At 50.5% G+C, this 20,427-nt stretch overlaps 1 protein-coding gene across 1 annotated transcript in view; it reads left to right on the top strand.

Moving 5' to 3' along the window:
• Window positions 1–20,427, top strand: part of PLXNA4 (plexin A4) — a 425,973-nt gene that overhangs the window by 68,223 nt on the left and 337,323 nt on the right. The window contains exons 2-3 of the mRNA XM_081284948.1: window positions 992–2,249; window positions 18,768–18,950. Of these exons, the coding sequence (XP_081141074.1) occupies window positions 1,065–2,249; window positions 18,768–18,950 (1,368 nt within the window). The 5' untranslated portion in view covers window positions 992–1,064. The remainder of the gene's footprint in view (window positions 1–991; window positions 2,250–18,767; window positions 18,951–20,427) is intronic.

Below are 20,427 nucleotides of genomic sequence, written 5' to 3'. Positions count from 1 at the left end.
TGATGGGTGCCCTCAAGAAGGGGTTCAGCTTTGGTCTTCTGCTGTGGATAACAGGAAGTGCTAAAATACCCCATCTGTGCAAGGCTACGGACAACTGAGTGCAGAGTTAAGAATGAGGACCTGCTCTGGAGTTACTGCCACTTCAGTGGAAGTCCATTTCTGCCACTTTCAGCTATGCAAGTCCCATGACTTTGTTAAGCTCATGTTCCTTAGCTGTAAAATGAGGATAAATAGTATACACTTCCAAGGTCACTCGTCTGGGTTTCAGTAGGAAATAGATAGCATGTGCAAATTGTGTCATGGAAGAAAGGGACTCTTCATGAACGTGTGGTTCCTTAGGGGCAGTGCAGTATTTGGAGTTAGTCACAGTGAGGGCCAGGTGGGGTGTGGCAGGAGAAGGCCCACAGGACCTGGATACAGAGAGGCAGTGTGGAGGGGCCTGCACTAGGAAATATCCCATGAGACTCCCAGCGGGTGCAGCATCTGCTCCTCCCACCGGGCTTCCTCCAGCGCTGTCTGCTGGCTGCACCTAACCAGGCCTGAGGCCAGGGAGCCGCTCCTAGAGGGTCTGTGCGGTCAGCTTCCTGGGCCAGAGAAGGTAGGCCATGGATCTGGAAGAGCAGATAGAAGACTCCCAGCCCTGAAAGGATTTACTGAGATGAAATAAGATAGTCCCCAGAAAGAGCCGGACAGTGACTGAAATAAAGTCAGGCCCTTGGTCAGCGCTGCTGTCTCTTGTCATCTTTGCTATCGTCATCGTTATCATTAGCATTGTTATTATTGGTGCCGAAGGGTCCTCCTGTAGCCACTGCCTCCTAGCTGTGACTGTCTCTCACTCCTGGGCTGGGGCCCACACAGCTGGCCTTTAGCTTCCCTTGGGCAGTTGTATTTGGGTTGTGCCAAGTGGGCTGAGTCCAGCCAGACATGCTTTGGGGTGCCAGGAAGCCCCGACCATGGTTATCCTACATCTCAGTCTTTTCTTTCTCACTAGGGGAGACTGCCCTGCTGAGTCCTGGTGACAGCTGTGCCCAAGTGCTGCTGGGCCGTGAGGACCCTTCTCTGAAATGAAAGCCATGCCTTGGAACTGGACTTGTCTGCTGTCCCACCTCCTGGTGGTAGGGATGGGCTCCTCCACTCTGCTCCCCCGGCAGCCACCCCCACTGACCCAGAAGCGGTCCTTTGTCACTTTCCGAGGAGAGCCCACCGAGGGCTTCAATCACCTGGTGGTGGATGAGAGGACAGGGCATATTTACTTGGGGGCCGTCAACAGGATCTATAAGCTGTCCAGTGACCTGAAGGTCTTGGTGACCCACCAGACAGGGCCGGACGAGGACAACCCTAAGTGCTACCCGCCCCGCATCGTCCAGACGTGCAATGAGCCTCTGACCACCACCAACAACGTCAACAAAATGCTCCTCATAGACTACAAGGAGAACCGGCTGATCGCCTGCGGGAGCCTGTACCAGGGCATCTGCAAGCTCCTGAGGCTGGAGGACCTCTTTAAGTTGGGGGAGCCTTTTCACAAGAAGGAGCACTACCTGTCGGGGGTCAATGAGAGTGGCTCGGTCTTCGGAGTGATTGTCTCCTACAGCAACCTGGATGACAAGCTCTTCATCGCCACGGCGGTGGACGGGAAGCCTGAGTATTTCCCTACCATCTCCAGCCGGAAGCTGACCAAGAACTCTGAGGCTGATGGCATGTTCGCTTACGTCTTCCATGATGAGTTTGTGGCTTCCATGATCAAGATCCCCTCGGACACCTTCACCGTCATCCCCGACTTTGATATCTACTACGTCTATGGTTTCAGCAGCGGCAACTTTGTCTACTTTTTGACCCTTCAGCCTGAGATGGTGTCCCCTCCAGGCTCCACGACGAAGGAACAGGTGTACACCTCCAAGCTCGTGAGGCTTTGCAAGGAGGACACAGCCTTCAACTCATACGTGGAGGTGCCCATTGGCTGTGAGCGCGGCGGGGTGGAATACCGCCTGCTCCAGGCCGCCTACCTGTCCAAAGCCGGGGCTGTGCTGGGCCGGACCCTGAGTGTCCGCCCAGACGACGACCTCCTCTTCACCGTCTTCTCCAAGGGCCAGAAGCGGAAGATGAAATCTCTGGATGAATCGGCCCTGTGCATCTTTATTCTGAAGCAGATCAATGACCGCATTAAGGAGCGCCTGCAGTCCTGCTACCGGGGCGAGGGCACGCTGGACCTGGCCTGGCTCAAGGTGAAGGATATCCCCTGCAGCAGCGCGGTGAGTCGGGGGGAGCACTGGGCTGGGTGGTGGGCTGTGCATAAGGACCCAGCCTTATAATTTCTCTTCCCATTTTGTGAACAGGACAACTATATTCCATCCTGGGCCTCACTGGACTCACACCACCACTGGCTCTGATGCTCTGAGTATATGAGAGTCAGAAGTGGAGATAAGGCATTCATTTCCCATTGCCACCAGGGTCTCTCTCTATTCCAGGTTGGCTTGCTGCATACAAGAGGGCGTCATGGGAATGGGGTGTGGAGGAGATGTCCTGGGCACCCGACCTGGTAGAGGGCTGTAGCACCCTTCTCATTAACCAAGCCTGCCAATCACATTCCTGACTGTTTAGAACAAAAGCAGAGGTGGGAGAGAGGAGAGTGGAAGAAGTCACTCTAGGTGTGGTGTGATGGATGTGGGATTTCAGGAAAGCTAGGTTTTGAGCCCCTTGTGTATTTTTAAGACATGGGAAAAGTGGGGGCAGAAGTCAGGTAGGAGAAGCAAAGGAGAGCAGAAATAAGGCAGAGAGAAGAAAAGAGAACTTGCTTGGGAAAGGGATGGGAGGAGACAGAGTGTTTATTAAGCATCTTCTGTGCGCACAGTGCCCTGGAAATGATGCATCCCAGAGTCAGGAAGCCAGAGAGCAGCACCAGGTGACAGACGTGTTGTAGGAGCCCAGAGTGAAGATAGTTGGTTCAGGGGCCATCCCATGACCTGTGGGACTTGATGTGCTGATAGGTGTGGCCTTGCAGGAGGACCTCAGGTGAAATGGGTGACACAGCTTCCTGCCTCTCCACACCTTTCAATATGAAAAGCACCTGCTTTTCTGAGCTTGACTTCTGTTGATCTTCCAAAGGGTGCTGTTCTCTTTTCACATTCTTCAAGATTCCTCTGTTGGCATCTTCTGGGCCCACAACTCTTTCCTTCTCCTTTTTTCGTTTCCATTTAAAAAATAGTGAACTTAGTTTGCAATCTATCTTGTAATGCTAATTAGGAGAGGAGGGAGGAAAAATTCATCCATCAGATCCAAATATACATTTGTCCCAATGTGATTGACTCCTGCTCAAACTATGGTGGCATTTTGTATGAGGAAAATGTATTTTGGTTGCATTGAAAAGTGTGTTTCCCTCCATACAGTATAACTGCTTGCCAAACAGATCTCAGAGGACACTGGCACCTCTTCACTGGTGCATGGTGAACGACACCATTCCTCTGGCCATCGTGATTTGAAGTGGGGGCAGTGAAGAGGGAGCAGAAGGAGCCCAGCAGAGTTTACCTTTGGTGCTCTGACATTTAGGCTCAGTCTGTTTTCCAGGGGCAGATTTTGGGTACCTGGGCTGAAATGAAAAGATCCCATCCCTATTTGGAGGACCTGAAAGGCCAGGAGACCCTGTGCCACAGAGGAAATGGGAGAGGCAGAGCATCAACCAATGGGAAAATGCGAGCCAGGCCAGAGAACAGAGGGGACTCCAGCACCTGTTGAACCCTGGCCAGTGACTTCACCTTTGAGAATGCCTCCCGAATGGGGCCTGGTGTTTAGGGTAGTAGTTGATCTGCTTGAGAGGGTCTGTGCCAGATTTTGTGCTATGTCTATGTACATTACACATGCAAATAAAGGTCTCTGGGGAGATACATTGGCATGTTGAAATAGGTCCTCCCCCTGTGCTGCTAAAATGGAAGATCTGAAGCTGGGCAATTTATAATGAACAGAAATTTATTTCACACAGTTCTGGAGGCTGGGAAATCCAAGTTCAAGGTGACTTCCTCTGGCAAGGGCCTTCTCGCTGTACCATAAGGTGGTGGAAGGGCAAAGAGAAAGCCAGAGAAAGAACAAGAGGAACTGAACTCACCTTACTGTGTTAATAACAATCAATCCCTTCAGGAGGGCAGAACCCTCATGGCCTAACCACTTCTTCAATGCCCTTCTTATTAATACTATTGCAATGGCAATGAAATTTCAACCTGGGTTTGGGAGGGGACAAATATTCAAACCCTAGTACCTTAGTTTAAACCCTCATTTTGTCTTGAATAACCTCAGACCCAACAAGGTCAACTAATTGCCCAAGGTCACACATCCTATAATGAGTGGCAGAGCCAGCACTCAAGGAGAGCCCCCCTTACCTGCACGCCATATACATATTTGCACAGCCTTGCACACATATACTTGCATGCATGCCATAAATAGTCCCATGAGTGTGCATACCTAAAACCTATGTTAGCAGATGTCAAGTCTATGCAGGGTGCTTACTATGAGATCAGAGGGGTTGGCAATCTCTGCAGAAAACTTGCTCACAACTGTCTTTTGGGCTGTGCTTTTGGGAGCAGCAGCATCTGCAGGGATCTGTCTGACTGCCACAGGCAGGTGTTGGTCCTGCCCTTGCTCCCTGCCACAGCACAAAAAGCCAAGTTCATCCTGGAAGTCAGCAGAGCCGCGGGTCCTAACACCGCATGGTAGCCTTGGAGAGTACAGAGGCGATACAGCTTTGCAAGACAGACTGATGCCAGGACTGGGAGTAATGGGGCCAGATAACAAGCTTTTGATTTTTCTTTTGGCTTTAATTAGCCCTTTCAAGTTAGAGGCGAGTTCGGGGCCGAGAATAGAAAGGAGGAGGCCAGAAACTCGGAGCAGGGCTGGGGTTGTCTCCCCAGCCAGTCTAAAAAAGGCCAGACTGGCTTTTAATGCACAGTATCAGTTTCCTTTGATTTGGCTGATACCCGAGTTACTTTGCTCTGGCCCTCTTGTTACAATTCATTTGGACTCAGCTCAGACCACACATGTTTCACCACGACATTGACGTGGGCCAGGCTGGACTCCTGAGCTGCCCCATGGAGTCTGCTGCATTGGCAAACCCAGCTTTCTCTTTTCCCATTCCCAAGGCCGTTGGGTTGGTTCCTTTCCCCCTTCCCTGCCTAGAGGCAGAAGATGGTCAAGATGAACCCTGGAGTTCTGAGAATGGAACTCCTTGGGGCCTGTGAAGTGGCACCCGGATCTCAGGTGGCCTCTGTTCTGTGGTATTTCCGCTGTTAGAAAATGGCTGAGGAAGGGTAAGGCCCAGAAAGTGGATGTTTAGGGTTGTGTTTCGTAGGGTGGGGATCCCTTGTGGGTTTTATGGCTGTTACAACTTAGCTTAAAAGGGGATCTGACCAGCGATTCATTTTTATTGCATTCCCTGTTGTCCTAATTCTCTAAGTCCCAGTGCATGTCCCAGGGTACCCAGCAAGCTTTTGTGGACTCTTCCATTCGCTCCCCTAAACTCAGGCTTCCAGAACTCAGAGATGGAAGCATTGTGACCCCCCGGCTGCCTGCCTATCTCGTGAGGTCCCAGCATTCCTTCCAGCTGTGTTTAGTTGGGGATGGATAGAGAGGGGAAGAGAACCCCTGTGACTCAGCTTGCTATGCCATGGGGCTTCCATGGAACCCCAGGTGGGGAAACGGCTGGGTTATGAGGCTGGAGTCCCCTGGGTGTGGGCCCATAGGGCCCCATGGTTATTCTATGGCAGGAAAACCAGAGAAGGCTTGATGTGCCCACATCAGAGGTGAGCTCGGGGCCAGCAATGGCCTCCTCCTGGGGATGTTTTGCTGCAGATGCAAATACACATTGGAAATGCAACTCCCTGAGCAGATGCTGGGTGTGGTGGGGAGGTCACAAGGTATATTCTGGTGTTTTGGGGGAATGGGAAATTTGGCTTCTAGCCATTCCTTCTCCTGTGTGCTGGGTTTCTTCAGCCAGAATGGAGAGGGGTATCCAAGAACAAATGTGCAAGTGTCTGAAAATTGCTCCTTAGATCTCATGAGGATCTGGCCATAAGAAGAGTCCTAGAAGGACCTGTCAGGTGTTCTAGTTCATCCTGGGGCTCAGGAAACTAATAGTTAACTAATGGGTATCCCGGTGAGTTAATGACAAGGACTTGATTTCTCTCTTTCTCTAGCTCAGCACCAGGAGGTCCCTACTCTGGCCTCTTTTGTAGGCTGCCATGCAATATCCCTGAGACCCTCTGTCTGCAGAGACAGGGCAGGAGGGCTGAGGAGCCCAAGCCTGTGGTTTCTGTCCTGTGAACAGGCCCAGTGCAGGCTTGGTGTCCAGGTATTTTTGAGTGGCTGACTCTACCTCCTCTCCCTTTCTCCAGACTCCTGGGTAAGTTCCCAGAACACTAGCCTCTGCCTCCAAATGGGCTGCTGAATGGTGGAATGTGTTGGCCCTGGGGAAGTGCTTGGCAATGGATGCCCTGCTGGTGGACGCCAAGATCGTGGAATGACATCAGTCCCCAGGAGTCCAGAGTATGGTCATATGGCCTATGTGGCAAGAACAAAAGCTGTGCTCATGGGAGTGTCCATCTCTCCCTCCACTTAAATCTTCCCAAGTTTGGGACGAATTGAGAAGTGGCCATAGGAATCAGGAGGGTCAGCCTGAGGACTGACAGGGCTGGATGGGGTGGGGGTGGGGTGAAGGTGAGCCACAATCAGCTTCTTCACTATTCCTTTAAGGCTGGACCTCAGAGGGACCTTTCACTAGAAAATTTGGGTCCCTGTGACAGAACCACCACCTCCCACCTGTCAGATGGAGGTTGGGGGAGCAGAGCGTGCTGTCTGATGATAACGCTCAGGCTCTCTGCTGGTTTATGAGGATTTTATCAGATCCTTTTCCTCTCTCAGCAGTGCTTTAGGACGACAGAAAGGGCAGACAGCTCTCTAGCTGGGGGAACAGAGGGACAGAAAAGTCAAGTACTTCCCTGAGTGTCATGTAGTTAATAGACTAGAACCTGCTGGGCATTCAGATCTCAGCTGAGGCTTCTACCAAGGTTTATCTCCATTGTGTGCTACTGGCCATTGTCTGAGTGGGCAGTTCCTAGTGCAGGGACGGTCTGGGCATTGCAGGGCATTTGTGATCCAGGCCCTGAATGCGAGGCGCCCATGGAATTCTCTAGTTCCACTGCAGCCAGAAAAGCTCTCCATGCTTCTAAAAGCTGCTCACTGGGAACCACAGCTGGACCAAGTTTCCTCTGACTTTGAGATTTACCTACCATCCCTGCTGGTCGCAAGAGGATCACAAAGTGCAAGGGACTGAGCACTTTTATATTTCACTTGAAGCCTCACCTCTTGACCCGTGGTGTGTATCACAGGTGTGAGGGGACCCCCACTTCCACGTGCTGTTTGACTCACTGGTTTCCCCTGGCATGCAGTCCTGGGGAGGACTCAGGGTCACCCCCTTGGACTGAGGCTGGCCTTGCATCCCAGCCTGGACAGTCAGGTTTGTCTGGCGCCTGAGATCCTGAAACTCCACGAAAGTGAGCATCCGGAATGGCCAGGCAGCCGTCCCAGGCCTGGGGCTGGCTGCTGCCCGTCTGCTTGGGGTGTTTTCTTTACCCCATCAGCAGGAAGCACAGCACTGACTAGATGGGCTTGTTTCCTGTTGTTTATGGCGCTAGGCAACGCTGGCTCTTCCTGCTGGGCTCCTGCCCTCCCTCAGTCCAAGACTCCTCCTTTTCCCACCCCATCCCTCCTTTCTCATCTCTGATACTGTTTTCACACACTACAGCCCAGAACCATGCACAACATGCCGCACTGACACTCGTGGCCTTGTAGGTGGACACATGCACATTTTTTATACCAGCCCAAGCCCTTCGCCTTTCAACCCTGCAGCCTTCTGGTTTGGCATTTGGTGGCCTGGTGTACGGCAACCCCCATCTTGATAGAATCAAGTCTTTCCACTCTCACCTCACCATGGCTCCTGTCCCAGGTGTTCAGGTAAAGTCACCCAGCTAACACCTTTTTGAGAGACCCACCCCAGTCAAGCATGCATGGTACCTGGGGTGTAGCATGGTGGCTGAGCCCTGGGTGGCGTGCTGGGCCTGGCAGGAGGAAAGGCTTTGAAGTTGGCCTCCTAGGCTGGATGTGTTCTCCCAGGATGCCTCCCCTGGAGCCAGTGGGTCAACAGGGTAGTGTAGGACCCAGTGGGCACATGTGCTGAGTTTTAACACAGGGTGCTGCTAAAGGGACCTCAGCATAGGGTTTACCAAGCTGGGGATTAGGACACAGGGCTTCGCGATGCTGAGACATCACTTTGTGTGCCTGGCATAGAGGCATGCATACCTGTACACATACCATGTGCACAGAGTTCCACTCTCTACGTGATGATGCTTTCTTTCTTAGGTGTCTCCCCACACTTGATGTCTACGTGCTACCCTCTGCTTCTCTCTCCCTGTCTCCATTGAACTCACATTCCCTGTGCGTTTTCGTCTCCCGGTTCCTCTCCATCTCCTTCGTTCTGTGGCTTGTTCTCTCCCACGCCCACACACTACATTCGGCAGCAGATACAGTGAGATTCCTCTCTCACGTGTGCGTGCGCGCTCACACACGCCCACCTTGTACAGTATGCTATAGCCCAGCCCAGATGGGAAGCTGAACCTCTTCTCCATCCGCACAGAGACTAGCCCTGCTTACCAGGACAGATGTGCATTTCTGGGCCTTTCCTTCAATTCCCATCACCCACACAAGGAGGCATCTTGGCCGGGATACCCACTGGGGAATCTGCATCTTTGGGTCCCAGCCAGCATCAGCCTGTGAGATGTAACAGGGTTGGTAAGCAGTTTCCCTTTTGCTCTGTTGCACAAATTTTGTCTTCGAGAAGGAGCTGATAAAATACTATGCCTTTAATGAAGTGCAAATGATAAATACACAGAATTAATAACTAATGATAGACACAGAGCATGTGGGATCTGTAGTTCACAACATTTTCACAGCACGATCCTGTATGTCCACCTTCAGTTATAACACACCCAATGAGTGAGAAAGGGGTGTAATGATGTCACTGTGGTTTAGTTGTTAGATTTCTTTCTTTTTTTTTTTTTCTCTCCATCAATGTCAGCCTTTTGAGAGCTTTGGACTATGCCTAACCCAGATGTTAGGTTCAACATCCCAGGCCGGGAGATGTATCTCCTGTCACCTGGCATATGTTTTCCTTCCACAAGACTGTGTTCCAAAGGCGAAGTGGATGTATTTGAAGGAGAGGATCCTTTTCCAGCCACACCCTCCCACTGTCATCCCCAGGTGTCCCTTAGTTTTTGCAAGGTGGAAGGAAACTCCACACACTGACACTCTGCACTTCTTTTCTTTTCTTTTTTTTTAAATTTTTAAAATTTGTTTGGTACCAGGGATTGAACCCAGGGGCACTTAACCACTGAGCCATATCCCCAGCCCCCAGCCTCCCCCTGCCTTTTCTTTCTTTCTTTCTTCTTCTTCTTCTTTTTTTTTTTTAGAGAGACAGGGTCTCACTGAGTTGCTTAGGACCTCACTAAGTTGCTGAGGCTGGCTTTGAACTCACAATCCTCCTGCCTCAGCCTCCCTAGCCACTGGGATTACAGGTGTGCACCACTGCCTTGGCTTGTACTTATTTCTTTTTATTAAGAAAGTTAGTAGAAAGGAGGAAAAGAAAGAACGGAGAGAGCTTTCTGCCCTTCGGCCTCTGGTTTTTATTCCTAGTGGGTTTGTTCCCTGATGCTGTCCCCGCATATGAACTGGGACCCCTGGGAGGAGAAAGCCAGCATTATTCCTGCATGGTCACTGCGTCTCTGTCGGAGTTGCAGAATGTAATGGGATTGGCACGGCTGCTTTGCCCTGCATGCTGGCAACATTACCCAGACTCTCACATGGGCCTGAGGAAGAGACACAGCAACAAGAGTGGGCTAATAAAATTTATTCCCACTAATAAGAGAATGACCTACCCTATAATTCAGCCTGGCGAGCGGGGCCACTGCTTCCCTGAACCTGCCAGAAAACACACAAACTTAATCATCGTGGTGTTCCTTGCTTCGATTACAGTTCTAGTGGCGGCTGGGAGGGAGAGAGGGGCCTGGGGATTGATGGGCTGGTGGTGTGGGATTTATCTGCTCATGACAGGGGGCTTCTGGGGATGGAAAGGCAGGGGGCAGCATCCCAGTGGGTTGGGGTTAGTACTGCTTACAAGGTGGGGAAGATCCCCGGGAATTTCCCAAGGGTCCAGTTTGGGCCTGACTGCCACCTGCAGAGCTGTAGTACTCTGGCCAGGCTGGCCCACTGCGCTGGCCAGTCCGGACCTTCCCCAGGCCATTGTGCTGTGGCCCTGGCTGCTTGTCAGTGCTCTCAGTAGCTCAGCTAATGAGGATAAGGTCAGGGGTCCAACCCCCTGGATCCTGACTGAGCTACGCTTTGTTGGCTCTGCTCTGCAGCCCTGGGAGGGATGCATAGCCAGAGCTCTATTGGTTACAGCCTGGTCTGAAGAAAGGGTGTCTGGATTAATGCCCCTCTCCTGGGAATATGGCTCAAATTAGTGGCCTGAGTTCCCTACGAGAAGGCTCACTTGTTATCATGATGCATGAAAGTCCTCTTAGATATCGGTGACATGGGACCACAGTTGGTCTCCAAGCACAGATTTCAAAATGAATGTGAAAGAAAGTGTTACCTTTGTCCAGAGCTTTTCTTATCGCATAGGTAATTAAGTGCATTCTCTAATTCAATGAATATCTGCATGAAAAGCCACCCTGCACCCCTACAGAGCTCCTAAAACGTGATGACCTTATATCATGGTTTTTGGCCCCCTCCTCTCCTTTGTGAGATGCCGGGAAGTAGGGCTGTGTTTCTTGGAAAACTCAGCTGCAATTTTGTTGGGTTGTTTTTCCAACCAGAGACACTTTTCACTGAGTCCCTTGAATAACATATTTGTCTAACTAGGTTACTGTGGCGGTGGCTTGATGGATCTCCCTCCCTTTCTCTGTACACATTCTTTTTTTTTTTTTTAAAAAAAAAACAATCTAATTGAAAAAGACACAATAAAGAATCATTTTGAAACGATACATTAGCAACTAAGTGGGTGAGGCCAAATCCCACTTTCCCTCTCCATCATCCGTGCTCACAGCCAGGGTGCTGGTGACAAGCTTCACCTGGAGCAGCACTTCCCTGGCTTGGATCTTGAGCAGCCCTTCCAGAGAGGGTCAGGAATCATCACGGAAAGAGGGAAGTTTATGCAGAAGGGTGAAGCCAAGAGAAGGCTGGAGAGTCAGGCTTTTCTGATTTCTTTCTTTGTTAGAAATGATCTCTCCCAGCAGGGCATGGTGATGCACGCCTGTAATCCCAGTAGCTCAGAAGGCTGAGGCGGGAGGATCGTGAGTTCAAAGCCAGCCTCAGCAATTTACAGAGGCCCTAAGCAACTCAATGAGAACCTGTCTCTAAGTAAAATACAAAAGATGGCTGTTGGTGTGGCTCGGTGGTTAGGTGCTCCTGGGTTCAATCCCCAGTACCAAAAAAGAAAAAAGATTTTAAAAAAAAGAAAGAATGACTGGATCAGCCTGATGTGGGAGCATCTTAGAAAGTAATAGGCTTCCTGATGAGGCCAAACCTAAACCTGCTAGAGTCTCCCAGAGATGTTCCTAACTCCCGAAGGACCCTCTCTGCTTACCTCCACCTTACCTCCACCTGTGAACAGGTAGAATGGAAGGTGCATGGAGCCAATGTAGTCTGTGCTTCAGACTCTGGTAGATTTATGAACACCCTAGGGGTCAGTGGCCATATTTGAGATATGGTTCCCAATAAGTGGGTGATCATTATCTCCCTGTACTGCAGAGCTTTACAACTGGAGTCTGTATTTAGACATGAGCTATTACAGCTTTTCTGATCAATATCTCCTTTAAAAAGAAATCCCACATGCGTAATTCACTGATTCCTGTTTCCAGAAGAGGCCTGCTGTGGTCAGCTCCTGGGGTGTGTGTATGCGTGTGTGTGTGTGTGTGTGTGTGTGTGTGTGTGTTTGTGCGTGTGCAAAATGTAATTAATGGCAAGAAGTTTAGGGCTGCGAGGCATGAAGAATTCAAAAACCTTTTCCTGGCCCTATTAGTAGGAAGCTGTGGGCTTCGCTCCTCTTTCTCTCCTAACTTGTGTTTCTTTTGGAAATTTGAACTCTCACTTTCTTGAGACAAATGGACCCATTTGGACAAGGAAGAAACCCAGTTCTGGTGAAGGGCTAGGGCCTCCTTGAGAGGGGAGAGTAGGCTGGGCCCAGGCTCTGGGGAGAACAAAGAGGAGAGCTCATCCCCACCTGTCTCCTGTTCTTTTCAAGTCCCCTTGATCAACCTGGAAGGAAGCCCCAGCACAAGATCACTTTTCTCCTTCTGGACTGGGAATTTGCAGCTGTATTTTTTTCTGTAACTTGATAGGTAATTGTAGGAGCCACTTCATGCTCCAGGCCTTGATTTTTCTCTCCTGTATAATGGGGTTGTCAGATGTTGTGACCTTCAGTTATTTTCTTGTTGGGAATAGCATGCTGTCTGAAATGGGGGTCTGACACTGTGTCCTAACACAAGAGAACTTGGAGTTGAGCCCAAGCCCAGGCAGCCCCGCCCTCTGCTCCCCCAGGCACGTAACTGAAGCAGGCACGGACAGCTTTGTCCAGTCTAGATCTACCTCTATCACTAGGAAAGGGCAATTCTTAAGGCAGAAACTGAGACTTTTGCATCTATATATCCCTGGAGCCTCCCCTAGTGCTTGGTTCTTTTAAATGCTCCAAAACAAATTAATAAGTAAAAAACTATAAATAGCATTGTCTTATTTAGTGCCTCAGTAGGGGATTTGATAGGAAAAGTCCCCAGATGACCCCATGGTGGGTGAGCTTGGGTAAGTCTCAGATGCCTTCATTTCCTGTTTAATGGATGGGAAGGGTAGTGTCCCAGTTTGGAGGGGATTTAGGGGTGTTCAGGACACCATGAGTGAGATTGTACAACACTGTCCCATTTGGGAAGGAGAGGGGGGCTGGTTTGCTCCCAGGTGTAAGGACCTTTCTCTTTGCTGGACCATAGGTGCTGCCCATAGAACAAGGTGAGGTCAAGGCTGACTTAGAATTTCTCATCCTGGGGTTAAGGGCAGCCAGACAGGTGCATCTGCGGTCCAAGCAGTCGGCAGCATCCCACATCCATCCATCCGTCCATCCATCCATCCATCCTACTGGCTCACCTGGCCTGCTTTTTTGGATCAACTTGGGATATTTGTTAACAGTGGATTCCTGGGGTAAGATGGGCAGCCTGTGGCTATGGAAGAGACTGTCCCAGAGCTCAGCTAATTGACCCACAGGGGGATGGACCTGCTGACCTCTCCCTCGTTAGCACTGCATCTGGACCACTGAGAGCTCTGGCCTAGTTCTGACCTCTCCATAATAAGGACTCAATGGGGGGTTTCTGCAAAGGTGGGACAACTACAGGCCAGGGCTAAAATGGCTCCATGTGGCAGGGGAGGTGCCAGAGCAGAGGCCATGCTAGCAGGGGTCAGGGGTGATTTTAGGATCAGGCACCAACTCCTCCCCATCCCCTCTGGTCCTCAGGATGGGTTGGCATAGCCGTTAGCGTCTGTCAGTGGGACTTGGACTTGGGGGTCACTACAGAGGGGCTCCAGGGTCTGCCCCCACCTGTAGCCCTTCTCAGGGAGCCCCACAGAGACCATGAGACACTTCTGAGATCCTTGGGTGCTGCTTTGCAGCTCTGTCCCGGATCCTGGGGACACTGCCTGAGGAAGGATACTGGCAGCATTGAAAATCCCCTTTCTGTGGAGATGATAGAGCTTTTCAGAGTGCCAGTCTCTCTGCAGAGTGGGAGCAATTTCCCTGTAATTGGTAAAGTAACCGTAACTGCTCTGTCATTTGTATGTAGCGACACGTAATTGCACGGTAACCTTTGCCGCTGTGTGCGAGGGAAGCGTGGTAAGCTATTAGATTGTAATTCGGAGTGTCAGCTCCGGCTCCCCACACCACCTCACCAGGGCTGCTGCTGCTCAGCAGGACATGGGGAGGCCTCCGTGGGGCCTCTTGGCCCCCAGATCCAGTTGGGGGTCCTGCTCGGTAGAGCCCTTTGCTAGGAAAGGACCATCAGGAGATGAAGGCCAGGTGTCTGGAACCTCAGCACCTCACCTGAAGGAGTGGAAAGACACAGGTGCCTTCCTCTAGCTTTCTGATGGAGTGAGTGGGTCTAGGATGGGGCCCCACAGAGTTCTAATGCATAGTGCTCCATCTTCTGAATCTGAGATCTCAATTCTCTACTCCTCCATCTGGCTTGGTTGGTCCAATATCTACCCTATGCTGACAGATATTTAGGAAGAACCCCCTTTGCTATTTCACTTGACCACACTAGCCCCTTAATCTTGATAATGCCTCTGAGGTAGACACTGGATTTCCTCAGAGATACTGAGACTCACAAAGGCTAGCTGAGTTGTCAAAGGCGGCAAACCATAATAAAGGCTAACACTTCCCATAGCTCTTCCTAACTGGTGGCACTGTTCCCTAGGTATTGAATTATTTAATCGTCACCACTGTATTATTATAAACCCCATTAACAGGTGGCAAACTAGAGAGAGGTTAAATGACTTTCCAAAGATCACACAGCATTAAGTAGCAGAGATGGAATTCAAACCTGGTTGCATACTGTTAGCCACTGTGAAAGCCAGACTTTTATTTATCCATCCATCCATCCATCCATCCATCCATCCATCCATCCATCCATCCACCTGCCCCTCCATGGATCCATCCATCCATCCATACATACATACATCCATCTAACCACCCCCCATCCCCACACCTACTCAACCATCCTTCCATTCATCCATCTACTCACCCACCCCCTATCCATCCATCTACCCCCACCCACTCATCCATCCATTTAACATATGTATCTTAACCTACTATGAACCAGGCACTAAGCTAAAGGTACAAAAATATAAAACATGCTCCCTGTGCTTGAGTTCCTAGTCCCTGGAGTGCATGGCCGCCCATCTTAATTGACACCCCACACATTCCATGAAGGCTTTGGGGGCAGTGGGAAGAAGATGCAGTGTCCTTCGGATGGGGCAGAGTTGTAGTTCTAAGGCTTCTAAGTATGTTGATGGAGCTGCTCTAGTGGGTAGCACATGATTCTCATGGCCTGGGTGCTTATGTGCTTCCCTTGTTAGAATGAAGTTGCTCTTTAATAAATAAGCATCATCATGGTGGCCACAATGGGGTGACTGAAGGGGGATCACAGCTGAGTCTGGACCTAGTTCCTCTGGCTGTGGCTCTAATCTGGCTGTTAGTGGGGCCCAGGGGGAGTCTCAGTCAGCAGCCGCCACCCTCCCCTGTTGCCCAGGGTGCTCAGGAATCCACACCAGCCTTCACCTGTTCTAGGCTGGATTTCCATTCAAAAACAATGTGAAATCTCTTGCATCGAAGGGGTGGAAAGACACAGGTGCTGAAGAGCTTCCAGTCCACTGGGCCCTTCGCCGTTGCCCCCTCCAAGCCTCACAATGGTCCCGTCTTCCACTTTAAAGTCAAGGAGAGTGAAGCTCAGAGAACAATAGGACCAAGTTGTCCAGATGAGAAGCAGCTGAGCTGCCGTGCAAACCTGTCTCATAATTTTCTTCCCCGCCACTTCCATGTGCAATGTCCCTCCCCTAATGCCCCAGGAAACAGGCCTCCTCCCCACCACAGCTGGGGGACCGCTGCATCCATGCTGACCTGAGCCATCTTGGTCAAAGGCCTTGGTCAAAACTCCATCACCTGGGCCCCCATTCACCAGGAGAAACTGAGCCATGGGGCGCCATGTTGTAAGTCCCAGCGCATCCTTTGCCTCGTTCGAACCTGATGATAACCCTGGAGTAACTGCCGCGGTACAGGAGAGGAGACTGAGCCTCCGCCCCTGATCCTACCCTTTCCTACCCCCTGATCCCACCCTCTGCCCCCTTTCCTACCCTTTCAGTAATTCTTCACTATGTCAAGATAAAAGGTTTGATCATCTGATATTGTGAGCCTGATGTTGGGTAGTATACTGTAGTAAACAAGGCTAGAATACCATGTTTAATTGACATGTGTTTAGAGGAGAACAGTGTGGGTCTCTGAGGGGCTCACAGGGAGCTGCATGAGTGGAAGATGGGCGAGCTCTGGGCTCAGGCTGCGAGGTTGGCTGTCCTCACTTCCCTTTGATAAAAAATTCCTCACCTGGACTCCTGGCTGCTGAGGTGCTGCAGAGAAAGGGACCCACAGGTTGCTGACCTTCTGCCTCTGAGTGAGCATGATTTGATGATGCAGTTGCTGAAATGCATACTCTTTTTTTTTTTTTTGATAGTTTACTGTTGATTTTTGCCCAATCAAAGGGAAAAATTGAGTTTGGCAAATCTGACCACACAGAAAGGTAATTCTAGGAACTGAGAAGCCAGAAGTCTCCCACTTTCAGGTTAATGAGTGTTATATGTATGGCCAGGTGATGGGGGACACTAACCTTGCTCTACACCTCAGTCTCCCCCTATGCAAAGAAGTCAATCATTCAGTCTCATCTCCTTGGAAAATGGGTTTAATGGACAAAGTACAAGGGTTGCTGCAGCAGTGTAGCCCCGGAAAGTTAGGGATGTGGATTCCTTGTGAGCCAGAACCAGCAGCGTTCAAGGACCATGAGGATTCTCGTAGCTCCAGGCTTCCCTGGGAACGCCTGGCAGGTTGCCATGGTTACCTCCAGCAAGGCATGGGCATCACTTCCCCTTCTCCTGAGTCTTTGCTTTCTTTCTTCTCTCCATCCCTTTTAACTTCTACTACCTGTCTGCTTCCTCATTTTATCTTCATGGGAAGAACAATAAAGGTCAACCTAGACCTGGAAAGTTCCCTCCTAAATTTGACTCCTGTGGCTCTTTGTAGAGGGAGAGCGGAGAGTTGAGTTTGGTCTGGGCTGTGGACCAGATGATGTAGGAGATACCAGAAGTAATCAAAGGCATGAAGCAGACATCTGCTCTGCACATGGCCGCCGGAGCCTGCCCACACTCTCCCCCTGTCCATCCTGACTGCCTGGGAGGAAGAAGGGGAGAAAAAAGGGGAGAGGTCAGAGAGAGCTTTCAATGCTCAGCACATGGCCTTTCCCAGGTGGACGATGGCTGCCAGCCCCCTCCGTGGAACAGAGCGGAGGAGCCCCAGGCCCTGGAGAGCTCAATTGGCCACTTTCACACAGCTGCGCTGGCAAGAGCCTGCCTGCTGTTCTCCAGATTTCTCTTGCTTTGGCCGGATTGAAGCCTTTAAAAAAGTGACACCTTGTATTTTATTTCACTCCTTTTTCTGAAAGATCCAAAGACATTTATAGGCATGAGTGCAATAGGCTTTATGGTGGCCCATCAAAAAGCAGGGATTGTTTCCTTCGTCTTTATAGAGCAGAAAATAAAAGCACAGGAAGACGAGTAACTCTTCTGAGGCCACACAGTGCTTCCAAGAAAGGGTGGAAAATCCAGTAAGTTCCTGGCGCCTGGGAGAGGCCTGAGCCAAACCAAGGCTGTTTGTGGAGAGTGCCGGAGGCTCCTTGCAAGTCACTGTGCAGCCTCTGCACCAGTGTTGCATGGGTACCCCTCGTTATATTGGGGATCTGGAGGCCTCATGGGAAAAAAGGGGAGACTGAGCAGAAATGCTGTGGGGATCTGGCCAAGAAGCTCTCCCTGCTGGCTCCTGATCCCTGAGGTTGTGCTCCCTGGAGCCAAAGAGTTGGGTTGGTGTGTCCCATAGGATATTTCAGGAGTGTCTTTAAGGAAGGCCGACAGGTGTTATTGCTTAAAAGGGCCGGGCAAAGTGGCACACACCTGTAATCCCAGCAGCCCAGGAGGCTGAGGCAGGAGGATTGCAAGTTCAAAGCCAGCCTCAGCAATTTAGCAATACCCTAAGCAATTTGAGACCCTGTCTCAAAATCAAAAGGGATGGGGATGTGGCTCAGTGTTTAAGCATCCCTGGTACCAAATATGTATATTTGGTATGAAACATATAATAGGCCAGGATTGGGTAAACATGTTTCTTCTTAAGACTTTCCATTATGAATGCCATAGATTGCATTAGGATGTTTCCAAAGAACCCTGCTAAGTGGAGCTTCTTGGGGAACTTGGATTCCAAGTTGCAAGCACGACAAGGTCATGGTTGCCCCTCTTTGCTGTGCCCTAAGAGATGGGGATGCCCTAGGATTGGCTGGTGAGGGACTACCGTGGTTCCCTAAGACGGGAAGTTCCATGGACTTCCCTATCCCGCTCCTCCTTTCCCCAGCTGATCACCTGCACAGGCCTCTGCTGTGACTGTTAGTTATGCATTCGTGCGTCTAGTTCTTTATTTCCACTGGCACGTCTGTTCCACAGCAGGTGTGTACATGTGAAGATTGCTTCCCTCTTACACCTGAGCCCAGCTCTCTGCGCCGTACTCATCAGATACTGGCCCAATGCTTCTCCATGTGCTGGTGATGACAGGCAATCAAAGCCACCAAGATGGTGCCTGGAAGGGTCCAAGGAGGGGCAGAGAGGTCACAGAGTCTGGTGAGAAGAGACCCTAGGGATTCTCTTTTGTCATGGTCCTGCAGCTGCCTCCGTAAGTGACTGCTGACAGGTCACCAAATTCCTCTACTGCTGAGCTTGTCCCTCTAAAAAGGGAGGATTTGTACTAGATCCAGGATTCTTCTGGCTCTAGAGTTCTCTGACTTCAGACAATGGCCCTGAGGGTCCTTTTTGATTCGTCTCTTTTTTACTTTCAGCTCTTAACCATCGATGACAACTTCTGTGGCCTGGATATGAATGCTCCCCTGGGAGTGTCCGAGATGGTGCGTGGCATCCCGGTCTTCACGGAGGACAGGGACCGCATGACTTCCGTCATTGCCTACGTCTACAAGAATCACTCTCTAGCCTTCGTGGGCACCAAGAGTGGCAAGCTGAAGAAGGTAGGAATAAGGTGCTGCTGGTGGATGATTGTGGAGACAGGCTGCTCCCCTGGGATGATGTTATCTCGCGGTTTCTTACTCCTGTGCGCCTGACGGGCTATAAGACTGGTCTGACGTAGGGAGGTAGGCTGCTGGAGGTCAGGATGATTGCCTTTCTTTCTTTCTTTCTTTTTTTTTTTTTTTTATGCCTTTGTCCTTGGTTGTTGTGAGAACCAGGCTGTTGTGAGTGTGTGGTGTACTCTTCCCTAGGAAAGGTCTGAGTGCACGCTTGCTCTGTCATTCCAAACAGTGTATTCTGTTCAACTTGGGCTAGTGCCCTGCGGCAAGGGCTTTATTAGGTCTGGGTGGCTGGGGAAGTGGGCACGGGGGAGGAGGGGGCAGGGCAGGCCTGTTCCTCTTGCTCCAGCCCTTCTGGCTGGTGCATCCATCTGGAATCCATTTAGGGAACAGATGGAGGAACATGCAGACCTGTTAGAGTTGCTAATGGGGCTAAAAGCCAACTTGTGGGACAAGGAGATGTGGAGGCCAGGCAAGAATAGGAATTGCCTAAGGTGAGGTGGAAATATGGTCCAAGGACCTGGACTGTCCTCCTTGACCCGCAGAAGCTGGCTGGCTCTTGGGGTGTTGGATAATCTTGGCTTGTCAGCAGTGTTGGGAGAGCCTGTCCACCCAGGGATGCTCCTCGCTCAGGGTTTTCTATTTCACTGGATTGAAGCTGGCTCCACAGCATGTCTTCCTTGATGGGGTGAGAAGTCTTTCTAAGATGAAATGCTCTCCATCTTATATTCTGTTGACCGACAGTTGTACTTCAGTCCTTTCCTATGACCCTTTGGTGATGGACTTGCCTTAGAATCTCTGGATGTTGTGTGATTCGGGCTAAGTAAAGAGGCATTGTGTGATGGAGACTGAACCTTGATCCCTACTTTTCTCTTTGCTGTATTTCTGGGCATTGGCTCTGGATGGTCCAGGGGAAATGTTCTGTGCAATATTCTAGAAGGTTATTTCTGATCTACCAGCCAACTATGCAACGACTCAGAAATCTTTCTTTCTGTTGAACTTGATACCTTTGTGGCACCATTTGTAGGTCTGGAATGTGACAGTGTAGAAGGCAAGACGTGTGTGTGAGTGGGGATGTGCACGTGGAGAATCGAGTGGGAAACATCTGGAAAAGAAGGCAGTGTCCACTGCTGGAGGTTCATGGCACACTCTGTGAGGGTGGCGAACAATGTCCTGCCTGTGTGGCACTGCCCAGGAGGACATAATGACCAGACTTTAGGGTCCTGTCATCTGTGTCAAAACCAAAAAACGATTTCCCCATTTGTCTACACATCTTCAAAAATCCCCTTTCATGGGTTCCTGCCTTTTCTGAGAACACAGTAAGTACAACTGAACTTTGTCTTGCTCATGGCTCCTTGTGATGTCCACTCACGTATTGAACTGAGTTTCGTGGAGGCCTGGAGAAGATGCTGGAAGGCGT

Source organism: Spermophilus citellus (assembly GCF_964194105.1).
Source record: "Spermophilus citellus genome assembly, chromosome: 3".
Taxonomy (NCBI): Eukaryota; Metazoa; Chordata; class Mammalia; order Rodentia; family Sciuridae; genus Spermophilus; species Spermophilus citellus.
This window is presented reverse-complemented; position numbering and strand designations above follow the sequence as displayed.